Below are 23,423 nucleotides of genomic sequence, written 5' to 3'. Positions count from 1 at the left end.
GCGGCGCAGCGCGATGTGATGGGATGTGACAGGCCGGGATGCGAGCGGCCCGATGCGATGTGACGAAGATGCAAGTGATACTGCAGCAGACAGCGCGGTGGGTGTCGCCGGGAGCGCCCGGCCGCACTGCCTGCCCAAGTTACTCTGATCGGCAGGGACTTCGCTCGCTCGCTCGCTCGAACTCAAAGCCCCGTGACCGAGCAGTGCGGCGCCTGCGTCTCCACCGCGTGTCCGGGGCCCTGCTCCGTGGGCTCCGACGTTCGACGGCTGCGGGCCGGGGGATGGAGGAAAGAAGCAGGCCCTCACTTCTCTCTCCACGCCCCGGCCGCAAGGGGGTGACGCGGATCTGGCTCACGGCAGGGCCACCAGGCCATCCTGTGCTTCCCCAGCGCACCTCTCCACCGAGGGCCTGCCCCTCGGGGTCAGCAGCCGAGCGCCGCCCTCCCGTCACAGCGCAAAGCAGCCGAGGGAGGGGAACGGCTGCGGCACAGCTGGCAGCGCGTGCCCATGAGGAGGCGGCCTGGGGACAGGGGCGGAGCTAGCTTCCTCGCAGGGAGCGGCATGTTGCACCAGGCAGACCCCTCGCTAGCGTGTGTCCCCACCTGACGGGCGGGGACAGGACCGGCCCCTTCCCTGCCTTTGCTCTGTCTTCTCCCGGTGCCTTTGGCATGCTTGGCGCTCTCCTCTCCCAGGCCGTGGAGGGCACAGGGGTGGGGCTCCGTCTGGCTGGGCCCTGGCCCTGCCACTGCTGGTATTTCCACGGCGTGACGCCTGCTGCAATGGGCGTAACCAACGCAGCGTCTTTCCCCGGGACTGATTCCATTCCTGAGGCCCAGCCTTCCATTTGCTCCTCTCCTGGCCGCCCGCCGGGCCCCGTGCTTGTACATTTCGTCGGCTGCCACGGAGCCTGTGCATTTCCCACCAGCCGGCTCACCTGCTGTGTTTACCCCGCCCTGCTGCAGGCGTAGGTCTCCCTGCCTTCCGGGGAAGAGCTGAGAGGCGGCCAGCCCTGGCATTGCCCCACCGTAGGCCAGTCACTCACCACAGGCTAGCCCCAGCCCCCACCTTGCTGGCCCTACCCCACGTGTGCATACAGGGCCCCAAGCCCCAACCCTAACACGCGGCAGCATGGGTTCTGCATACGTGCAGCTGTCCGGCCATGTGCTGCCCTGCCCTCGAGAACACCCCTGGGTCTTCAGCACCCAAGCCACCTGCGTCTGGACCGTCTGTAGCTGAGTTCTGTGCTGCCCAGGCCTTCCCTGGTGTCCCTGTCCTGGACGCCTGGGTCCCCAGTGTTTCCCACCACTCACGCTGGTCTGCCCCCCCCCCCCACGTGTGCAGGGGGCTGCCTCGGCCCTTGCTCCGTAGCTGCTTCAGGGCCATTTGCTTCCTCCCTGCTCCTAGACCCGGCCGAGTCCATCCCCAGCATCCTAGACGGCTTTCAGTCCCGGGAGGTGACGGCTGGCCAGCTGGTGGAGCTGCCCTGCATCGCCTCCGGGTACCCCAACCCAGCCATCCGGTGGATCAAGGACGGGCGCCCGCTCCCTGCCGACAGCAGGTGGACCAAGCGCATCACAGGGCTGACCATCAGCGACCTGCGCGTGGAGGACAGCGGGATGTACATCTGTGAGGTCACCAACACCTTCGGCTCGGCAGAGGTCACCGGGACCCTCACAGTCATAGGTGAGCGCCCAGCCGCGGAGCATGCCCAGTTACGGGTCACTCCACTGGACATCTGGGGAACTGGGGGGAGGGGCAGGAGGAGAGTGGATACTTCTGGGGATCCGGGGGGCAGGGGGAGGCAGGAGGGACGTGGGTACATCTGGGGAATCGGGGGGGGGGGGGAACAGGAGGGGGAGTGGGTACTTCTGGGAAACTGGGGGGGCAGGAGGGGAGTGGGTACACCAGGGGGGAGTGGGTACATGTTGGGAACCAGGGTGGGGCAGGAGGAGAGTGGGTACACCAGGGGGGAGTGGGTACACCGGGGGAACGGGAGGGGCAGGAGGGGAGTGGGTACACCGGAGGAACTGGGGGGGCAGGAGGGGAGTGGGTACTTCTGGGGAATCGGGGGGGGGGCAGGAGGGGAGTGGGTACACCAGAGGGGAGTGGGTACACTGGTGGGACCGGAGGTGGGGGTGCAGGAGGGGAGTGGGTACATGTGGGGAACCGGGGGGTGCAGGAGGGGAGTGGGTACTTCTGGGGAATGGGGGGGCAGGAGGAGAGTGGGTACACTGGAGGAGCCGGGGGGGTAGTGGGTACACTGGGCGAACCAGGGGGGCAGGAGGGGAGTGGGTACACCGGGGGGTAGTGGGTACACCGGGCGAACCAGGGGGGCAGGAGGGGAGTGGGTACACCGGGGGGGGAGTGGGTACACCGGGGGAACCAGGGGGGCAGGAGGGGAGTGGGTACACAGGGGGGGAGTGGGTACACCGGGGGAACTAGGGGGGCAGGAGGGGAGTGGGTACACCGGGGGGGAGTGGGTACACCGGGGGAACCAGGGGGGCAGGAGGGGAGTGGGTACACCGGGGGGGAGTGGGTACACCGGGGGAACTAGGGGGGCAGGAGGGGAGTGGGTACACCGGGGGGGAGTGGGTACACCGGGGGAACCAGGGGGGCAGGGGGGGAGTGGGTACACCGGGGTAGCCGGGGGGGAGGGCAGAAGGCGGCAGCGAGTACATCTCTAGAAAGGATCCATCCTCCCCTTCAAAGACACGCCTCCTGCTCTGTTCGTCTGACTCCATTAATATTGGAACTGGGCCGGGACTAAGGCCGCTGATCCACCCCCCTCCCCTCCCACGAACGCTGGCTCAGGTGGGATTCCAGTCGGGATCGGAGCCCCGTCCCAGGCTTTGCCCACCCCCAGCAGGCCCCTTCCCTTGTGACTCGGGGGCTGATGGAAAGGCTGGGGGCAGGGGCAGGGGCCCGGGCTTGCAGCTTCCCCGCCCTTCTCCGGAGCGGGCCGGCGGAGGCCGAGCCCCTGCTACCAGCACGTGAGAACGCCGACGGCCCGGCGTGCGCTAGGCCAGAGTGGGTGCGCACGGGGGCATGTTCCCAGCAACACGGCCTGGCGGCTCGCCCTGCAGCCTTCCTGCAGACGTGCCTAGTGCCGCTCGGCTGGCCCCACTCCAGTGCCCCCGTGGCCTGTGCCGGGGGGCTCGCTAGATGGTTCCCCAGGCCCTGAGCCCTGAGCGTGTCCCTCTCGCCTCCCACCCGGCCCTGCACAGACCCACTGCACGTGAGCCTCACGCCAAAGAAGCTGAAGACGGGCATCGGCAGCACGGTCATCCTCTCCTGCGCCCTCAGCGGCTCGCCGGAGTACGCCATCCGCTGGTACCGCAACACGGACCTGGTGGTGCTGGACGACTACATCTCCCTGCGGGGGCTGAGCAACGAGACCCTCCTCATCGCGGCCGCGCAGAAGAGCCACTCGGGGGCCTACCAGTGCTTCGCCACCCGCAAAGCACAGACGGCGCAGGACTTCTCCATCATTGCGCTGGAGGGTGAGTCGGCCGCTCGGCCTGGTGGCGAGGGGGCAAGGGGAGGGTCTCCCCGTCCTGTGCCCCCCACACTCCCCCGGGTGCACCAGCGCTAAGAGGAGAGTGCAGCCCCCTCTTTAGACCCGACTGCCCCTCTCCAGGGCCCTGTGTGCTGGCTCGTGATCCCCAGGACTGGGTCCCCCCGTCTGCATCCTGTCTGGCAAGGTCTGCCCGCGTGCAACCCCGGCACGCCCAGTGCTCTGCCCAAGTGCCTGCTGCGCCCGCGGTGCTTCCCGTCCAGTGCCCGTGCGATGCGGCCGAGTTCCGCCCAGCACCGACATGCAGCCAGCTCTGGGGGCCGTTATTTCACAGCACCCACTGACGCGGGCCAGCATTTCAGGAGAGGGGGAAGAATTCCCGCCTGCAGGAGGAGCGGGGTGAGATGGAAGGGAGGAGCCAGGAGGGGCCGTCCCTTAGCGAGGCCCAAGGGCGCTTCCAGTAACCAGGACTTCGGGGTGTAGGCTGCTGTGGTAACTGCAGGGAGCGGCCTGCAGCGGGGCCTGTCCCACGCAGGCAAAATGCCCTGCGGAGATGGAGATGGGGAGCGAGGCCCCGTCTAGATGGGGCAGCCCCCTTTCTCCAAGGCAGCCTCCTTCCTCTGCCTCGGAGGGTCAGCCCCCCTCAGTCACGCTTGGGCCCGCCCTGAAGCCCTGACCTGCCCTCCCCGGTGTCTCTCCCTAGACGGGACCCCCCGGATCGTCTCCTCCTTCAGCGAGAAGGTGGTGAACCCGGGCGAGCAGTTCTCCCTGATGTGTGCCGCCAAAGGCGCTCCTCCCCCCACCATCACCTGGGCCTTGGACGACGAGCCCGTCGCCAGGGACACCGGGCACCGCACCAACCAGTACACCATGTCGGACGGCACCACCGTGAGCCACATGAACGTGACCGGCCCGCAGATCAAGGACGGAGGGGTGTACCGGTGCGCCGCGCGGAACTCGGTGGGCAGCGCCGAATACCAAGCGCGAATAAACGTAAGAGGTGCCTGTCTACTTTTCAATATCAGCATAGGGCTCGTACCGGGCTTTGTTGTGTTCTGCTTTGGTTCCCTGGTAGACTCTCTTCTTTTGGGGCGTCCCACCCCCTCCCCCACGGCCCCGCTGCACTGCCAATCGTCAGCACACACATGGCGGAGCGAACCCTCCCTGCGGCTCGTCTGGTGAGACAGGAGCCTCCGGAACTCATTGCCACAAGCTAACCGTGAGGCCAAAGGCTGAGCCGGAGTCCCAGATGGGGTGTTTGTGGCTGTGGTGGGCATCTGCAGCTGTGTCCTAGGGTTACAATCCACAGGGAGGCGGGTGAACCCCCGTGCTGCTCTGCCCAAGCCAGTGAGAAATGGGCAGTCCTGTAATTGTCTGTGGCATCTCTTGCACCCTCCCAAGGCCTCTGGTGCCAGCCACTGTCAGGGAGCCCAGCCCGCCATCCTAAGATGGCCACCCTGCCCCTGCAACATGGTTCCTTGGGAGCTGTCTGGGTCACGGTGCTGACGGAGGACGCCTGGGGCCTGTAGTTCCCTGCTCCACAGGCCCCATTCCAGGGCTCCGTGGCAGAGGCCATAGTCCATCCCCCCGTGTGGGCGCTGTGCCCTGCCACAGCTGTTCATTGCAATTTCCACGTGACAGCTGCACGTCCCGCAGACTGGGGGAGAAGCAAACGCTCAGCGTGCCAGCGTCACGCGCCTGCCCTGCCCTCGGCCGCCCGCTCCAGTGCAGCTCAGTCCGACTCTGCCCCAGCCCTGCTACTGCAGTCTGGGCAGCAGAGAAACCTCTTCCCTCCTGCCCCATCCTAATGCAGTGGGGTGCTGCCTTGCTGCGTGGGCCGCAGCACCCCTGGCTCCGGAGCAGCTCTCGCCAACGGCCCCAACCGCTGCATTTGGGCGGGTGCGGCAGGAGCCAGCTGAATTCTCACTGCAGCCCAGGGGAGATGGGAGCCCAGCTCCCTGGAGGCGAGAGTGAGTGCGCACTCCCCCTCTTTGCTCTGGCCCCGGGGGCCAAAGTGCAGCTGGTGCATGTCTGCCCACTTGGAGAGCACCGCTCCAGCCAGTCCCCGGCCCAGCTGTGAGCTTAGCTTTCCCTGCTTCTGTCACCTGCTCTGTGTCACCTCTGCCCTGCCCTCCTGGTCGCTCTGCCTCTGGCCTCCTTTCCCAGCTCTAAGCGCGCCCGCGGGCCTTGTGTTTCCACCCATCGGTGAGCCGGCTGGGTAGGTGATGGGCCTTGGCTTTATTTTCTTCGTCTGCTGAAACCCAGCGTGGTGTTCATCACTCCCCTTGTCCCGGCTGCGCCCGCTGCTGTTTGCCTTCCAGGGACTTGTGGGGGGCAAAATTCCGAGCCCCAAGGTCCAGCATTAGCCCCCGCCCAGTACCAGTGAGCGCTTCCCACTGCATCGGTGTGACTAGACAACGCCACGAGTCATGGGTCCTGCCATGGGGGCAGGGGACTGGACTCGATGACTCTCGAGATCCCTGCCAGTCCTCGTATTCTAGGATTGTGGGATCTCCCAGGAGCACGTTTGAACGGGCGTGTTCATCCGGGTCTCAGGCCTGCGCTGGGCCTTGTGGCGTTTGCCTGGGGACCGCTGAAGCTGCACGTTGAGCGATCGCGCATGTGCATTCCCGTGTGTGCGCATGGGCCGCGCGCAGGCTTCCTTGGCCTGGGGGTGTCACATCTCTCCGACAGGGCTGCTCATCAGGAGCAAGCTTTTAAAACTGTTCCAAGTTCTCTGTCACATTGAGACACGTTGGACTGACCCTTGTCAGGGATGATCCAGGCCAGGCGTGGTCCTGCCGTGGGGGCAGGGGACTGGACTCGACCTCGCGAGGTCCCTCCCAGCGCTAGTGTTCCACGAGTCTATGATTTACTCGCACGTCTGTGTTCTGTGGTGGGTGTGACTGTGCTCCCTCTGTCTCCCCCTCTCTGCTGGTCCAGAAGCCAGCGCTGCATGGTCAGTGTAATGCACGGTGCGTGTTCCTGTGTGAATCACCTGGAGCTGATGCTGCCTGTGCTGAATTTGACTCCAGATCTAAGCAGGCGGGGTTGGTTGCCCTCGGTTTGCCAGGGTTTGTTTTCCCTCCACTCCCAGAGCTCTTTGGGGCCCTTCTCTTTTTCAGTGATCAGGGAGGAAATTGTGGCTCGTGCCTCTGAAGAGACGCTCTTTTCTGTGCGGGTGTTTTCCCTTTGATGGATGCTCCGGTGTTGAAGTCGTGTCCCATCCATGCCCCGGAGCGAAGGCTGGCATTTTAAATCCATTTTTTATTTGATTTCCCAAAGGCTTTGGAGCGGTGGAAGCGGTGGCTTTACCGGAGCAAGAGGCAGCTGCAAGTTTCACCAAAACACTTTTCCTCTCTCCTGTCTCCCTCCCCCACAAACGTGACATGCATTCGACGCAGTGGGTCTTTGCCCACGAAAGCTTATGCTCCAATAAATCTGTTAGGGTACGTCTACACTAGCCCCCAGTTCGATCTAGGGAGGCTAATGAGGGCGACCGAAATTGCAAATGAAGCCCGGGATTTAAATATCCCGCGCTTCATTAGCATGTTCCCGGCCGGTAGCCATTTTAGAAATTGTCTAGCCCGAAGTACCTGCCTGCTGTGATGTAGTGGGGGTACCTTGCTGGTTGCTATGCTGGGGCTGTGGGTGACCCCCACTGGCTGCTGTTTGTAGCACGGCCCAGCAGGACAGGGGATGAGTCACTAGGCAAGGGTCTCTCAACCTGTCCGACCAGCTACCCCCCAGGGAGAGAAACAAAGGAAGGTGGAAAGCCGCCCCTGGCTGGGGGCAGGGCTGGAAGTGAGTTGGTTAGTTTCTGTCGGGGGATCATGGAGGAGACAGCCTAGGGAAAGGGGCTGGAATTTAGGGGCCCAGTCTCCCCCATCTCAAGGGGGCCTGAGGCATCCTAGCCCCAGTTCCTGTAACCAGATGACATCTGTGCTGTGCTGTATCCTGGAGGAGCAATAAACTCCCTCTGTTCTACTGGCTGGTGGAGTCTGTCCGTGCCACTATAGGGGTGCAGGAGACGGGAAAACCCCGGCGGGGGACCCCAACGCATTGTCACACCCGCGTCTACACGCGGCAGTGAAACGGGATTCCGATGTAAAGGCCCTAACTCGAATTAGCTGGTAAACCTCATTGCAGGAGGAATAACAGCTAATTCGAGTTAGGGCTTTAATTCGGAATCCTGTTTCACTGCCGGGTGTAGATGCGGGCAGTTACTTCGGGCTAGTCAATCTCTAAAATGGCTACCGGCCGGGAACATGCTAATGAAGCGTGGGATATTTAAATCCTGGGCTCCATTTGTAATTTTGGTCGCCCTCATTAGCCTCCCTAGATCGAACTTATGGAGCACGTGGGTGGAGGGTCTAAAAATGCCGCAAAGGGCTTCTGAGCGTGTTAGTTTTCATGCCCCTCAGGGAGCTGAGGAAATGCGTCTTCCGTAAGAGCGTCCCGCGCTCCCGCCGAAGGAGGCACGCCGCAGTTGTGCTGAGGCAGGGTGGCGTATTGCCTGGCTGTTCTGTGCAGGCAACAGCTGATAAACAGGAGGATTGTGGCACACGGTGTTGAAATACTCCAGGGCAGCGTCCTGAAAGCCAGATGGGAACTGCTTGCTGGGTGGTGGCTTTTCACGGGATGCTCAGGCAGGCGGTGCTGTAACACTGAGGTGAAACAGTCTCTGTTGCGTTCAGGTTGGTGGTGGGGAGGTCCTGCTCCTGGCGTGTTCCTGCGGCAGCAGAGGGCAGCGTCCTGTCCAGAGAGACGTGCAGGGCAGCTGTGCGGGGTCGGGCGCTGATGGGAGCGGAGGGAAGCAGCCGAGAAGCACCCGGCCTGCCCAGCAAAGCCGCGCTGCCCCTGGCGTCAGGACGTGGGCGCAGAGGTGTGCTTGGAGCGCCCTGAGGACAGGAGCGAGTGGCCCCCAGGGGGTTAGGTTGTGGTTTCGGAGCACACGTCCCGGGGACTTTCCGTGGGGCGCGGGCGTCCCTGTTGTAGGCTGCTTTGGAACGACCCCCCCTCGGTGCACAAGGAACTCGGGGCCCAGACGTGGTCAGAAGCCGGCCCCGCAATTGGCTGGCTGCCCCATACTTGAGCTGTTGCTTCCTCTTCAAAACAGGAGTGAGTCCTAAGTGTTTATCTGGCCTCCTTGGCCTGTGGAGTGTGCTCGGAAATAGCAACAGATCTGAGTGCAAACAACTTGCTCTTGGGAATTAACCTAGCCTGCCTCTTTCCTCCTCCCCACGCCGCAGGCCCCCCCAGCATCCGAGCCATGAAGAACATAACGGCCGTGGCGGGAAGGGACACCTTTATCAACTGCAGGGTGATCGGGTATCCCTACTACTCCATCAAGTGGTACAAGGACGCCCTGCTGCTGCCGGACAACCACCGCCAGGTGGTCTTTGAGAACGGCACCCTGAAGCTGATGGACGTGCAGAAGGGCATGGACGAAGGGGAGTATCTCTGCAGCGTCCTCATCCAGCCGCAGCTCTCCATCAGCCAGAGCGTGCATGTGACTGTGAAAGGTAGGAGGGACCTCTGCCACTGTGCGGGCTAGTCCCGGGGTCCTGCCCGGGGGTCCTGCCACCTCTTTGAGTCTCTCGTGCGCTTGTTGCAGGGGAGCTTTCAGGCCGGGGTCTGGCGGAGCCAGCTGGCTAATCTCAGCACTGTCCTTTTGGCGCTCCTGCTCCCACACGCCCACGTGGGGTCAGAGCTGTCCCGCGTCCCTGGGCTCCCTAGGGCGGGAGGCCCAAAGGGATGTAGAGAGTGAGAAGGGCACAGTCCTTCGGCCTCCTTCACTCGGGGGGAGAAAGGGCGACAGTCAGGAAATCCCCAGGCCACGGCCGCCTTTCCTGGCTGGGAGATGTCTGGCCAGACGCCTTTGCCAGCTGCCAGGCCAGGCCCATCCTTGCCAGATGCACAATGCGCAGCTGCTTGGGACGAGTGAAAATCCGGGGCACCGCTGGGTCTTACTGCCCGGCCAACCGCCCACTCTCCCTCTCCCTGGCCTGGGCCCGCTGTGGCCTGGTGACCAGCATGTGGAGAGGAGCTAGTCACGGTGCCAGGGAAAGAGCCTCCTAGCCGGCCTCCGAGCGCCCGCTGACCCTGCTGCGCCCGAGCGTTTCGCGGGCATTTGCCAACCCCAGCGCCATTCGCCAGCTTCTGAACTCGCCGGGGGGCGACAGGACCTGCATGGAAAACGTCTCATCTCTGCAGAACCGTCATTGCCCCCCAGCCCGGGCTGCCGGGGCACCGGTTTAACTGCGCTGCAGCGGGCCCCACGCGTCCTGAGGCCGGCCCGCCATCCCTCCCGGCCCCGCACTGTCTAGTCGGCTTCCTACCCAGGCCCAGGGCACAGCGTCTCCCCCAGAGGTTGCATCTAGCTGCTGGGGGATGAGGGTGGGTGAGCCACGCAGGGCAGCCCCTGGCGTGGCTTTGGACATGTTCCGTGGGTCCACGGTCGGTTCCCCGGGGGAGCTGCCGCAGCTCCCGGGAGTGAGTTGTGTTACTGCTGCGTAACAGCCGCTGCCCTCTGCGCCCTGGATCCATTTCCCATTACAAGCAGGGGAGCAGGAATTGACAGTGTAAACACCAAGTATTAAAACATCTAACCTCTGCTCGGCTCACCTTCGCCGGGGCTCACAGAACAATGCGCTCCGCCTGCCGCGCGCACAACATCTTGAAAGCTCCTCCAGCCCATCAATTATTCAGCCCCATTCAGGGAGCTATCAGTCCTAATGAATTGAATCTGATGCATTCCATTCCAGCGGCGTGCCGAGATTGTGTTACGAGCGGGCGCTGCTCCGGGGTGCTCCCGCCGCAGCATCGCTGGGGCTGCCGTCAGCTCGGTGGGCACAGCCACCCCCGGGGAGAAAGCAGGGCCGGTCTCCTTCTCCCCGTCTGGCGGAGCCGAGTATTTCGGGAATGCCCTTGGGTTCTGTGCTGATGCCCCATCCTTCATGTCCTCGTTAGGCACTGGGTTAGCAGGAGAGTGCATCCATGCTGATTATGGCTTCTGCCACTTGATTAGCCCGGACGCTCCTCTGAGGCGTAGCAAAGAGAGCGTGGGGAGCTGCCTGCTGTGGATGGCATGGGTCAGATCTGCAGACAGGGTTCTTGGGAGCCCTGCAGGCTAGTATTAGTGCTTGGGTGTCTTGGCTGGCAGGAGCTCTCTTTGTTTTGGAACCCCCCCCCCCCCCCGGAATGGATGAACACAAGCTCTCGAGAGGACAGGTTGCAGGACAGCAGTGCTTGCTGGTGCGCCCAAGTTAACGCTGCCAGGCACCTCGGCAGCTGGTCACCCGGGCTCGGGGCATCCAGGAGAGGTGCCGCCATGCACTGGGCTCTGAGGGACAGTTTGGGAGTGGGGCGGTACAACACCTGGGGCTCTGTCTGGGAGACACTGGCCTTGCTGCCTGCGTGGAATGAACCCTTAGGAGGATGGGGGACATTTGCATTTCTTCTTGTCACCAATAGACAAGAAGTCAGGGAGTCGTCGACGATCCAATAAGCCTGGACTTCTCAGGTAGCCGAGTCGACTACTCACGTTCTCCCCCCCCCCCCCCCCGCCTTGCTGCCTCTGTATCAGAGGCAGTGGGGGGATAGGGAGGAGCAGGAGCCAGTGCTGGGGGGAGCCAGCTTAAAAGCCAGTTCCCCTCCGGCACCGTCTCCGCCATGCTGCCTGCTGCACCCTCACTGCTGCCTCCCTAGCAGTATTTTAATGAAGCCTGATTAAAGGCACAGGAAGAAACCATCCTGACGCACAGCAAGAAAAGCAAATATGGTCGGCAACCAGACTGGCCTACCGGGGACATCCTTGGTGAGCTTAAACACAAAAAGGAAGCTTACAAGAAGTGGAGACTTTGCCAGATGACTAGGGAGGAGTATAAATATATTGCTCGAGAATGCAGGGGAGTTATCGGGAAGGCGAAAGTGCAATTGGAATTGCAGCTAGCAAGGGATGTGAAGGGGAACAAGAAAGGTTTCTACAGGCATGTTAGCAATAAGAGGGTGATCAGAGAGGGTGTGCGGCCCTTACTGGATGAGGGAGGTAACCTAGTGACAGATGATGTGGGAAAAGCTGAAGTACTCAATGCTTTCTTTGCCTGTCTTTGCGGACAAGGTTGGCTCCCAGACAAATGCACTAGGCAATGCAGTATGAGATGGAGATAGACAGCCCTTGGTGGGGAAAGACCAGGTTAGGAACTATTAGAAAAGCTAAACACACACAAAACCATGGGCCCAGATTTAATGCATCTGAGGGTGCTGAGGAAGTTGGCAAATGTCATTGAGGAGCCTTTGGCCATTATCTTTGAAAACTCGTGGAGATCGGGAGAGATCCTGGATGATTGGGAAAAGGCAAATGTAGTGCCCATCTTCAAAAATGGAAGAAGGACAATCCAGGGAACTACAGACCAGTCAGCCTCACATCAGTCCCCAGAAAAATCATGGAAGGGATCCTAAAGGAATCCATTTTGAAGCACTTGGAAGAGGGGAAAGTGATCAGGAATAGCCAACATGGATTCACAAAGGGCAAGTCATGCCTGACCAATCTGATTAGCTTCTATGATGAGGTAACTGGCTCTGTGGACATGGGGAAGTCAGTGGATGTGATAGACCTTGACTTTAGCAAGGCTTTTGATACGGTCTCCTACAACATTCTTGCCAGCAAGTTAAGGGAATGTGGATTGGATAAATGGACTGTAAGATGGATAGAAAGCTGGCTGGAAGGTCGGGCCCAGCGGGTAGTGATCAACGGCTCGATGTCAGGATGGCGGTTGGTTTCTAGCGGAGTGCCCCAAGGATCTGTTCTAGGACCAGTTTTGTTCAACATCTTTATTAATGACCTGGATGAGAGGATGGATCGCGCCCTCAGCAAGTTTGCGGATGACACTAAGCTGGGGGGAGAGGGAGATACACTGGAGGGCAGGGATAGGGTCCAGAGTGACCTAGACAGATTAGAGGATTGGGCCACAAGAAATCTGATGAGGTTCAACAAGGACAAGTGCAGAGTCCTGCCCTTGGGACGGAAGAATCCCAAGCATTGTTACAGGCTGGGGACCGACCAGTTAAGTAGCAGTTCTGCAGAAAAGGCCCTGGGGGTTACAGTGGATGAGAAGCTGGATATGAGTCAACAGGGCGCCCTTGTAGCCAAGAAGGCTAATGGCATATTAGGTGCATTAGGAGGAGCATTGCCAGCAGATCCAGAGATGTGATTATTCCCCTTTATTCGGCTCTTTTGAGGCCACATCTGGAGTATTGTGTCCAGTTCTGGGCCCCCCACTACAGAAAGGAAGTGGATACATTGGAGAGGGTCCAGCGGAGGCAACCAAAATGATTAGGGGACTGGAGCACAGACCTACGAGGGGAGAGTGAGGGATTTGGGTTTGTTTAATCTGCAAAGAGAAGAGTGAGGGGGGATTTGAGAGCAGCCTTCAACTTCCTGAAGGGAGGTTCCAGAGAGGTTGGAGAGAGGCTGTTCTCAGTAGTGACGGATGGCAGAACAAGGAGCAATGGTCTCAAGTTACAGCGGGGGAGGTCTAGGTTGGATATTTGGAAAAACTATTTCCCTAGGAGGGTGGTGAAGCACTGGGCTGGGTTCCCTAGGGAGGTGGTGGAATCTCCATCCCTAGAGGTGTTTAAGTCCCGGCTTGACAAAGCCCTGGCTGGGTTGATTGAGTTGGGATTGGTCCTGCCTTGGGCAGGGGGCTGGACTGGATGACTCCTGAGGTCTCTTCCAGTCCTGGGATTCTATGATTCTATGCTGCAACCCAGCCCTTGTTTACAGGGGGTCCCAACTCCCTGCTGGGGCCCCCGTGAATAGGGGCTGCTTCCGGCTGGGCTGGCTCGCAGGGGGTCTGGGACCAAACCCCACTGTGGCTCTGCAGTTTCAAAGGCAGTAGGAGCTGGGCATCCTTCCCCCTGGCTCCTGTTGCGTTTTACATTGCAGAGTGGCAGCAGGGTTTGGTCCTGGACCTGGCACAAGCTGGGACTGAGCCGGCTGCCTATCGACCAATTGGATAAAATTCTGTCGACTACTCGATTAGCTAAATACCTGCTTCTTGACATCCCTCGTCCCTCCCACCCTTTCCGCTTCCGACTACAGTCTCTTGGATTGTGCTGTTGGTTTGAGCTTTGCACAACTCCTGGGCTCTGGTGGGGAGAGCTGACCCTTGTTCCCAGGTGTAGCGCGAACAAAGCCAAGCCGGCACGCTGTCGGGATTCACACGGTCCTCTCAGAGCGTCGCCCCCACCCCTAAATCTCTCCTGCTCCCTGTGAGCTGACCCTCTTTCCACTGCCCAGACACGGGGGATCTCGGTGCGGTTCCATCGCCGGGGCCGAGGCTGGCCTGGTGTCAGTGTGAGGGGGTGGGGCCGGCGCACTGCGGTGGAGGGGTGTCTGGGACGAGTGGCTGCGTTGGGAAGGGAGCGTCCCAGCAACAGAGCTCAGGGTATGAAGGCAGGTGGCAGAATCTCCTAACTTGAGACGTGCGGAGAAGGAGGCTGCCCAAAGCCCTGGGAGGACACTTCCGCAGGGGGCAGGCTGTGTGTTAGGGCCCACGGCCAGCTGCAGGAGGAGCGCTGTGTTTCGGCTAGCCCCGTTTCCGTGGGCGCGGGTGCGAGAGAGGGCCCATGCCGGTGTGGGCGCATATAGCCAGCTGCCCCCATCTCCAGAGGGAGCCATTAAAGGAGGCAAGGGCGCTGATGTGGTCCGTGGATCCGTATATTCTGGGTGCCCTTGGCAGGCAGACGCGTCGCAGCCTGGACTTACTGTCCTGGCGGGAGTCAGGGACCGGTGCAGAAGGTAGAGCTCCTGGAAACGTCCTCCAGCCTGGCTGACAGGGCCTGGCTGATGGGAAGGGAGGCGCGTTTATTTCCTCGGCACCGTGGCTGCCGAGCCTTGTCCAGGACCGTAGGTGTGTGTCTGTTTTACATATTCACTGGCCACCGCGTAACAGGGAGGCGCCTGCGATACAAACCGAGCTGCCCGAGTGTATAAACGGAGACGCTGCGATCTCAGAGAGCAGCTTTTATTGCCGCAAGGGGCGGCGGCCACGTGAAGAGCCACGCGTGAGTTATGAAGGTCTTCCCAGGGAAGAGATGATCTCCGCTTTATAGCCCCCTTGGGCCTGTGCCTGGTGTGTTCCTGCCACTTTTTTTATCTTCCTCCTCTCCAGCAGCTTTTCCCTCTGGGCGCTCGTTCCGCGGGAGTTGATCCCGGGGTGCTCAAGCTAAGGGGCTTCGCCGGAGTCGTGTGACACCGTCTCGGGGAACGGCTTGGGACAGGACGGGCTCGGAGCTGTGCGTGGTGGGGTTGCTGAGAACCATTGGACCAAACTGTGCGCCCGGGATAGAATGGGACCAGCTTCAAGCCGGGGCTGCCCCTCCCCCCCATTGCAGCCCTGTGCGGTAGTGCCGTGACGGGGGGGGGCATGCAGTGGTGAGGGGAGCAGGAATGGTGCGGGGACCGCTGCCCTACCGCAGGCCAAGCTGAGCCTGCTCTGCCCGTCTGTGGCTCCCCCAGCCTGGGCTGCACACCCCACCCCGGTCATTGCGATCCCGGGGGCCGCTGGGTTACTGGGAGCGAGCATCTGGGATGCGACCCCCACAGGCACTCGCTCCACTTGTGAATTACCAGGCTGGGAGCCACCTTTGCTGCCTCCGCGCGGGCGCCCCACGGGGAGCCGGTGAATGTAAAGCCCGACCCTGCGCTAGGCCAGTTAGAACACGGCCGGCACGCCTGCGGGGCTCCTGCTGGGCCTGCGTGGGTGGCGTGGCGTTCCCAGCGGCTTGGGAGAGACGACCAGCCCTCCTCCCCGCCGCAATAGACTGCAGAGCACACGCAATTAATTATTCATTAATTATGGAAAGCAGGCGCCACTGGCTCCGAGACTCCAGCCGCTCCTCCGCAGCTGAGCTGAGGAGCAGCCGGGTGGCATCGGGCGGAGGGTCTCCTGCCCTCGGCCGCTTCGGGCTGCCAGAGAGGGCGTCCCCAGGCTGGGCCGAGCCCAGCGCACTGCACGGCCGCCTCCTTGGCTGCAGGTGTCTCAGGGAGGCCGTGAGCAGAAGCCGTTCTCCAGGGGCCTCCTGGCCTCGGCCCTGACCTAGTGGAGAGGGGCGGGCAGGAGAGGAGCTGCCCCATGGGGGCACTGTGGGAGCCGGCTTGCGGTGGTGCTGGACTGCGGAGCAAGGCTACGCCGCGGTGCTGGGCGTCAGCCCCAGAGGGAGATGAGCGGCTCGCCCAGAGCCTCTTTGCATTTCATTTAGCTGCCAGCCTGGGGAATGATGCTGGCTTGGGCTTCCTTTCCGCCTCCCCCAAGAGGGGGCTGAGGCTACGGGAGGGAGTGGGAGCCAAGATTGCTTGGCTGGGTTTCCAGGTCCGGCATATGGCCTTAGACAGGTCACCTGCCGACCCCTCAGTCTTCCTGGCCTGTACAATAGGGGCAGCAATAGACTCACATTACTGGGGGTTGGGAGCCCTCATGGATCCTCCCACGCAAGATGCCAGCAAAAGGCTCTTAGTGTTGATGGGGCTCCACTGGGAAAGATTGTGACTACAGATTAGCTGGAAGCGGGGAGGGGGTAGCTAAGAGTGTAAGGGTTGCAATGCCAGCTCAGCACAACTGAGCAGGGGCCTGCTGGGTGAGGGATGCTCTTCGGCTTGCAGAGGGTGTGCTAGAATCCCTTCGGACATCAGTGCTTTCAGCCCACTCATAAGAACATTAGAACGGCCAGACGGGGTCAGACCAAGGGCCCATCCAGCCCAGCGTCCTGTCGCTGACAGTGGCCAATGCCAAGTGCCCCAGAGGGAGGGAACAGAACAGGGAACCCTCACATGATTCCTCCCCTGTCACCCATTCCTAGCAAACAGAGGCTAGGGACACCATTCCTACCCATCCTGGCTAACAGCCATTGGTGGACCTAACCTCCATTTTATCTAGTTCTTTTTGAACACTGTCAAATCCTGATCTTCACAACATCCTCTGGCGAGGAGTTCCACAGTTTGACAGCGCGCTGCATGAAGAAAAGCTTCCTTTTGTTTGTTTTAAACCTGCTGCCTATTCACTTCATTTGGCAACCCCTAGTTCTTATGTTGTGGGAATAAAGTAAATAACTTTTCCTTATTTACCTTTTCCATACCTGTCATGTTTTTATAGACGCCTATCATATCCCCTCTTACGGTACATCTAGACTGCACTGTAAAATCAAAATAAGATATGCAATTAGCTCTATGCTAAAAGCTCGACCCCCCTCCAAGAACTCTAGCAGATTAGTAAGTATGATTTCCCTTTACAGAAACCATGTTGACTTTCTCCCAACAAATTCTGTTCATCCATGTGTCTGACAATTTTTTATGTTTTACTATCATTTCAACTAATTTCCGCAGTACTGACATTAGACTTACTGGTCTGTAATTGCCAGGATCTCCCCTTGAGCCCTTTTTAAATATTGGCATCATGTTAGGTATCTTCCAGTCATTAGGTACGGAAGCTGATTTAAAGGGTAGGTTACAAACCACAGTTAATAGTTTTGCAATTTCCCTTTTGAGTTCTTTCTGAACTCTTGAGTGATGCCATCTGGTCCTGGTGACTTGTTCCTGTTACGTTCATCAGTTTGTTCCAAAACCTCCTCTAATGACACCTCAGTGTGGGACAATTCCTCAGATATGTCACCTAAAAAGAATGGCTCAGGTTTGGGAATCTCCCTAACATCTTAGCCACGAAGACCAAAGCAAAGAATTCATTTAGTTTCTCCACAATGACCTTATCGTCTTTGAGTGCTCCTTTAGCATCTCGATTATCCAGGGCCCCATTGGTTGTTTAGCCGGCTTCCTGCTTCCGATGTACTTAAAAACATTGCTATTACTTTTTGGCTAGCGGCTCTTCAAACTCCTTTTAGGCTTTTCTTATTAGAGTTTTACACGTAATTTGACAGAGTTTATGCTCCTTTCTATGTTCCTCACTAGAATTCAACTTCCACTTTTTAAACAATGCTTTTTTATCTCTCAGTGCTTCTTGTACATGGTTGTGAAGCCCCAGGGCACTTTTTTGGGTTCTCTTACTGTGTTTTTTAATTTGGGACATACATTTAAGTTGGGCCTCTATTATGGTGTCTTTGAAAAGTGTCCATGCAGTTTGCAGGGATTTTACTTTTGTCACTGTGCCTTTCAATTTCTGGTTAATTAACCTCCTCGTTTTTGTGCAGTTCCCCTTTCTGAAATTAAATGCCGTAGTGTTGGGCTGCTGAGGTGTTATTTCCACCACAGGGATGTTACATTTTACTACATTATGGTCACTATTTCCAAGCGGTCCAGTTATATTTACCTCTTGGACCAGATCCTGCGCGCCACTCAGGACTAAATCAAGACTAGACTCTCCCCTTGTGGGTTCTGGAACCTGCTGCTCCAAGAAGCAGCCATACAAGGTATCAAATGGCGCACTCACCTCTCCCTGTTTTCCCCTCCTCTGTCCCTGCGTCCCTCCCCGAGCTGTCCTTGCTAGGGCTCAGGCGCAGAAGAAAGGAGCCGAAAGCACCGTTGTCATGTGGATCCGCTCCCTGATAGGGCTCCAGCTCTCACGGGGAGAGGTTCCGCCAAGGAGACAGTTGGCAGTCGGCCATTTTAGTCATGGTGCCTGCTGTGAGGAGATCGAATCTGACAGGTGCTGGGCCGTGTTAGGCTAACGAGCTACCGCTTGCTCTTGCCTTCCCGGCCCCCCATTGGCTGGAGGGACAGCACGCGGCTAAGGCCTGGCTTACACCAGGAAATGACGTTGGTATAACTGCATCATCGCGCCTGGCAACACACTTCAGCTGAGCTCGCTCCCAGGATAGATGGCATTAGGTCAATGGAGGAGACTCGCTCTAGCCCCTGGGGGAGATGGATTACCCACGCTTCTGGGCGGATCCCTCCCTTGGCAATAGGCAGCGTCTTCTCGGAGGCGCTAGGCTGTGCCGCGTTCCAAGTGTAGACAAGGCCAGTCTGTAGCCAGAGCCTTCAAGAAAGGCATCAAAGGGCCTTGCTAGTGGCAAACTTTGCAGTGAAACTTCACAAGGGGGTGCCCGTCCGACCCAGGCAGAGGTGCTCAGGCTGGGTCTGATGCCTTGGGGTGTCCGTCTCCAATGCAGGCTGTGGTTCTTTGAGATGGACCAAGTGTCCGGTAGGTCCCTCTTCACTCTTTGCCAAGCGCGTTCGCAGCCTCCACGCTTCCAGCCGGGAGGGTCATCTTGGCCAAAGTGACAACGGATTTGTGCCTCGGTTGTTGCAGGAGACTCGGCATCGCTCAGTGCACAGACCCCCTCAGCCTGGGGCTATTGGGCCCCTTACAGGCATGCTCAATTGGTCTGGCATGACTCAGAGTGGAACCGATACGTCCCCTGCTAGTGGGGCCCACGGGGACCCTGTGTGGCCACAAAGAGCCCTGGGCTCAGTTCCCTGCAGTATGAGTGGGCGCAGCAGCTCCCCGGAAGCCGTGGGGGTTGGGCCCATTCCCCCAGGGCTGAACTTGCCCCAGCGACTTTCAGGCTTCCGGGTCCTTCTTCCAAACCAAGCTCTTGACTTGCCTTGCCAGTGCCTCCCCTGATCCAGCCCTTCGAGTTCCCGCCAGCCTCCATCGGGCAGCTCCTGTACATCCCCTGCGTGGTCTCCTCGGGGGACATGCCCATCCGCATCACCTGGCGGAAGGACGGGCAGGTGATCATCTCTGGCCCGGGCGTCACAATCGAGAGCAAGGAGTTCATGAGCTCCCTGCAGATCTCCAGCGTCTCCCTCAAGCACAACGGCAACTACACCTGCATCGCCAGCAACGACGCCGCCACCGTCAGCCGGGAGCGGCAGCTGATCGTGCGAGGTGAGAGCCGGGGGGTGGGGCCGAGGGGAGGGGTGCCGCCGAGGTTCCCAGGAAGGGAGGGGGGGAGCTGTGGGATGGGTGGGAGGCCGGTGCTGCCGAATCGGCTGGAGGGGTCCGTGGAGAGGCATGGCGGGTTGAGCCGAGGTGATCTCTGCTCTTTACTTTTCCCCAGTGCCGCCTCGCTTTGTGGTCCAGCCCAACAACCAGGATGGCATCTATGGCAAAGCCGGGGTGCTGAACTGCTCGGTGGACGGGTACCCCCCGCCGAAGGTCATGTGGAAGCACGCCAAAGGTAGGGGAGAGCCATGGGCTGGCACGTCAGGGAGGCCTCGCTGGCTGAGTGGCCCGATGGCAGCTGCTTTGCCTGGGCCAAGGGCGTACCCGGGGGCGAAAAGGCACCGTGACCACCCCTCTCTGCGGGTTCCCTGTCCCGTGACAGGCCTTACAGGGGCTCTCCCCAGTGCGAGCCACCCTCTGGCAGTGGCCATAGCAAGGGGGTGCCAATCCGTGTCACTATTGCTCAGCTGGGATCCCACCACACCTCTTGTGCGACAGCCCATTGCACGAGGGGCCAGCCTCTGTCCTGGAGCTTTCCGGCCCTGAGGTCTCTTCCGCTCCAGCTGCTCCTGACCACGGAGGCTGCTGGCGCTTTGATGCCATTGTGACTCTGGGCATGTTTAGATCCCTCCCTCTCCTTGGCTGGCGTGGCTGTTTTCCCTTCCTTGTGCCAGGAATGGGGCTCAAGCCAGTTTGGTGCCACTTTTGCTGGTGGCCTTCGTCTTTCTTTGCTGACCATGGTGGACAGTGGGGCAAGCCGGGGTCTGAGAGAGTAAAAAGGCTTGGACTTTTCAGCTTAGAAAAGAGGAGCCTAAGGGGGGGTGGGATCGAGGTCTATAAAATCATGACAGGTCTGGAAAAGTTATTTACTTGTTCCCATAAGAACTAGGGGTCACCAAATGAAATGAACAGGCAGCAGGTTTAAAACAAACAAAAGGACGTTTTTCTTCACACAGCGCACAGTCAACCTGTGGAACTCCTTGCCAGAGGATGTGTGACCACCAGGAAATTAACAGGGTTCCAAAAGGAGCCAGATATATCCATGGACGTTAGGTCCATCAAAGGCCGTTAGCCAGGCTGGGTAGGAATGGTGTCCCTAGCCTCTGTTTGGGTCTGTCTACACTTCAGCACTACTTCAAACTAACTTAATTCAAATTAGTTAATTCGAACTAAGCTAATTTGAACTAGTGCATCTAGACCTAAAAACTAATTCAAATTAGCGTTTTGCTAATTCGAACTAGCATGTCCACATTGAGTGGACCCTGAACTGAAGTTACGGCTGGCTGGAAGCAGTGCCGGCAGGGCATCAGGTTAGGACTTAGAGTGTGGAGCTGCTGCCTCAGGCTAGCCGAGGGCTGTGCTTGAAGGGACCCAACCCCCACCCTGGACAGACAGTTCTCAGGGTTCCCCACTTGCTTGTCTACCTCGATGAGGGACAGCAAAGCAGTCCTGTCTTGGAGTGCCCTGAGTGCCCACACTCGGCACATCACAGCACTCGGCCATCAGCCCGGCTGCACTTGCTGCAGGCTGCCATCCAGGGGGGTCAATCGGGGGGCTGTTAGGATCCAGGAGGCCCTGCAGGAGAGCTTCTGTCCCAAGGAGCCCGCAGAGCCACCCCAGTCCTCCCCACTGGGGGCTCATGCCCCATTCCTCCCTCACCTCCTTCCACTTACCCCTCCCTACCCTCCCTTCCTGATGTAAAAAATAAAGGACACGTGTGTTCAAAAATACAAACTCTCTTTATTTAACAAAACGGGGGGGGGGGGGGAGGATTAACCTCTGGGGAGACTGGGAAAAGCAGGTGGGAGAGGGGAAGAGAGAGGGTTGGAGAGGGGAGGGGGAAACCTGGGAAGAGGGAGCTAGAAGGAGGAAGCCAGGGGAAGAAGGAGGAGGGGAACTATAAAACTATGGTACACCGTATCTTCAGTACTGTGTACAGATGTGGTCTCCTCACCTCAAAAAAGATATTTTGGCCTTGGAAAGGGTTCAGAAAAGGGCAACTACAATGATTAGGGGGTTTGGAACACGTTCCATATGAAGTGAGGCTAAAGAGACTGGGACTTTTCAGCTTAGAAAAGAGGAGACTGAGGGGGGATATGATAGAGGTCTATAAAATCATGAGTGGTGTGGAGAGGGTGAATAAAGAAAACTTCTTCTGTAGTTCCCATAATAGAAGGACTAGAGGACACCAAATGAAATGAATTGGCAGCAGGTTTAAAACTAATAAGCGAAAGTTCTTCTTCACACAGCACATAGTCAACCTGTGGAACTCCTTGCCACAGGAGGCTGTGAAGGCTAGAACTATAACAGAGTTTAAAGAGAAGTTAGATAAATTCATGGAGGTTGGGTCCATGGAGTGGTATTAGCCGGGGGTAGGAATGGTGTCCCTGGCCTCTGTTTGTCAGAGGCTGGAGATGGATGGCAGGAGACAAATCGCTTGGTCATTGTCTTTGGTCCATCCCCTCTGGGGCACCTGGTGCTGGCCGCTGTCGGCAGACAGGCTACTGGGCTAGGTGGACCTTTGGTCTGACCCAGTACGGCCGTTCTTATGTTCTAAGCTCAGGGTCGGGGGGTCCCACTGAAACAACTTGATTTTCATGCAAACCTGGTCCTGGGTTCGCATGTGGCCTTTGGTGGCCAGGCTGGCAGCTATCCTGCCCTAGACGGCCACATTCCTGTGCCTAGTGTGGAGATTGTGGACATTGGAGGCTTCCCCCCAAACCTCGATGAGGTCCACGATCTCCACACTAGACCAGGCGGGCACCCATCTTTTACGGCCCCGGGCAGGCTCCTGGGAGCTGCCAGCCTGGTCCTGGGAAGAGGTGGTGGGCTGGGTGGCAGCGGGTGGCTGGCTCATGCCATGCCAGGTGCAGGGTCTGCTGGCTGGGTGCTGGCAGGCTTGCAACTGGCACAAGCACCGTAGCCAGACCGTGTCCCTTTAAGGGCTCCGGGGCTGGGAGGGGGCAGAAGAGTTTCCCTGGTGGTGCCCAGAGTGGCCACCAGGGCAAGCTGGGGAGGGCTAGCCTCCCACTAGTTCGAATGAAGTGGCTACACAGCCCTTAATTCGAACTAGGCGTTAGTCCTCGTAGATTTTCCAAGTTCGAATTAAGCACTCCGCTAGTTGGAGTTAAATTCGAACTAGCGGTTTGTATGCTTAGCCCCTATGAAAGTTAATTCGAACGACGGCTGTTAGTTAATTTGAACTAATGGCTCTGTAGTGTAGACACACCCTTTGTCTGGAAATGGACGACAGGGAAGGGATCACGTGATGAGCCTGTGGCAGGCGGCAGGGGGTGCAGGCCAGCCAGGGGCTGACGCTCTCTGTGGGGCTCTCCCAGGGATGGCGGCGTCGGGGCAGGCCGGAAGGGAGGCGTGAGCAGTCTCGGGGACATTTAAAAGCAACAGAGGTGCCCCTCAGCCTCTTCTGCACCTCTTAGGGTTGTGTCTTCATGTCTCCTCCTAGGAAGCGGGAACCCCCAGCAGTACCATCCCGTGCCCCTCACGGGCCGCATTCAAATCCTTCCCAACAGCTCGCTGCTCATTCGCCACGTGCTGGAGGAGGACATTGGCTATTACCTGTGCCAGGCCAGCAACGGCGTCGGGACGGACATCAGCAAGTCCATGTTCCTCACCGTCAAGAGTAAGTAGCTCTGCCACTTGGCGCACAGAGCGGGGGCCGACCGGCTGGGGGCCAAGGGGAGGAGTCACCCAGCAGGGGGGCAGCAGGGAAGAGATGCAGCGTTTGACACGCCCCAGGAATCTGGGTGGCCTGTGGCGTTTGGGGGAGGGACAGCAGCATGGTGGGCCGAGGGGGTCGGAGCCACGCACTGCAGGGTGGCTGGGGCGGCAGGGGCTGCCGAGCTCAGGTAATTGAAACACCAGGGAGAGAGCGGAGGCTGCAGGCGCCGGCGATGTCTGTTAAAACCCAGTGCGCTGGGGAAGCTGGCTGCAGGGTCCCCAAGGAATGCTGGGGCTGAAGTCCCTCGGTCATTGCTCGCATGTTG

At 59.3% G+C, this 23,423-nt stretch overlaps 1 protein-coding gene across 2 annotated transcripts in view; it reads left to right on the top strand.

Annotated features, from left to right (window-relative positions):
* Nucleotides 1-23,423, top strand: part of DSCAML1 (DS cell adhesion molecule like 1) — a 258,686-nt gene that overhangs the window by 150,314 nt on the left and 84,949 nt on the right. For both annotated transcript variants that reach the window (XM_075909312.2, XM_075909311.2), the window contains exons 5-11: nucleotides 1,405-1,683; nucleotides 3,225-3,500; nucleotides 4,218-4,514; nucleotides 8,767-9,039; nucleotides 19,084-19,362; nucleotides 19,535-19,654; nucleotides 22,883-23,059. In XM_075909312.2, coding sequence (XP_075765427.1) covers nucleotides 1,405-1,683; nucleotides 3,225-3,500; nucleotides 4,218-4,514; nucleotides 8,767-9,039; nucleotides 19,084-19,362; nucleotides 19,535-19,654; nucleotides 22,883-23,059 — 1,701 coding nt within the window. The remainder of the gene's footprint in view (nucleotides 1-1,404; nucleotides 1,684-3,224; nucleotides 3,501-4,217; nucleotides 4,515-8,766; nucleotides 9,040-19,083; nucleotides 19,363-19,534; nucleotides 19,655-22,882; nucleotides 23,060-23,423) is intronic.

Source organism: Pelodiscus sinensis, chromosome 25 (assembly GCF_052426305.1).
Source record: "Pelodiscus sinensis isolate ZL-2025 chromosome 25, ASM5242630v1, whole genome shotgun sequence".
NCBI classification, from domain to species: Eukaryota; Metazoa; Chordata; order Testudines; family Trionychidae; genus Pelodiscus; species Pelodiscus sinensis.
The sequence above is the reverse complement of the archived record's forward strand: the minus strand, read 5'-3'. Positions and strand labels throughout refer to the sequence as shown.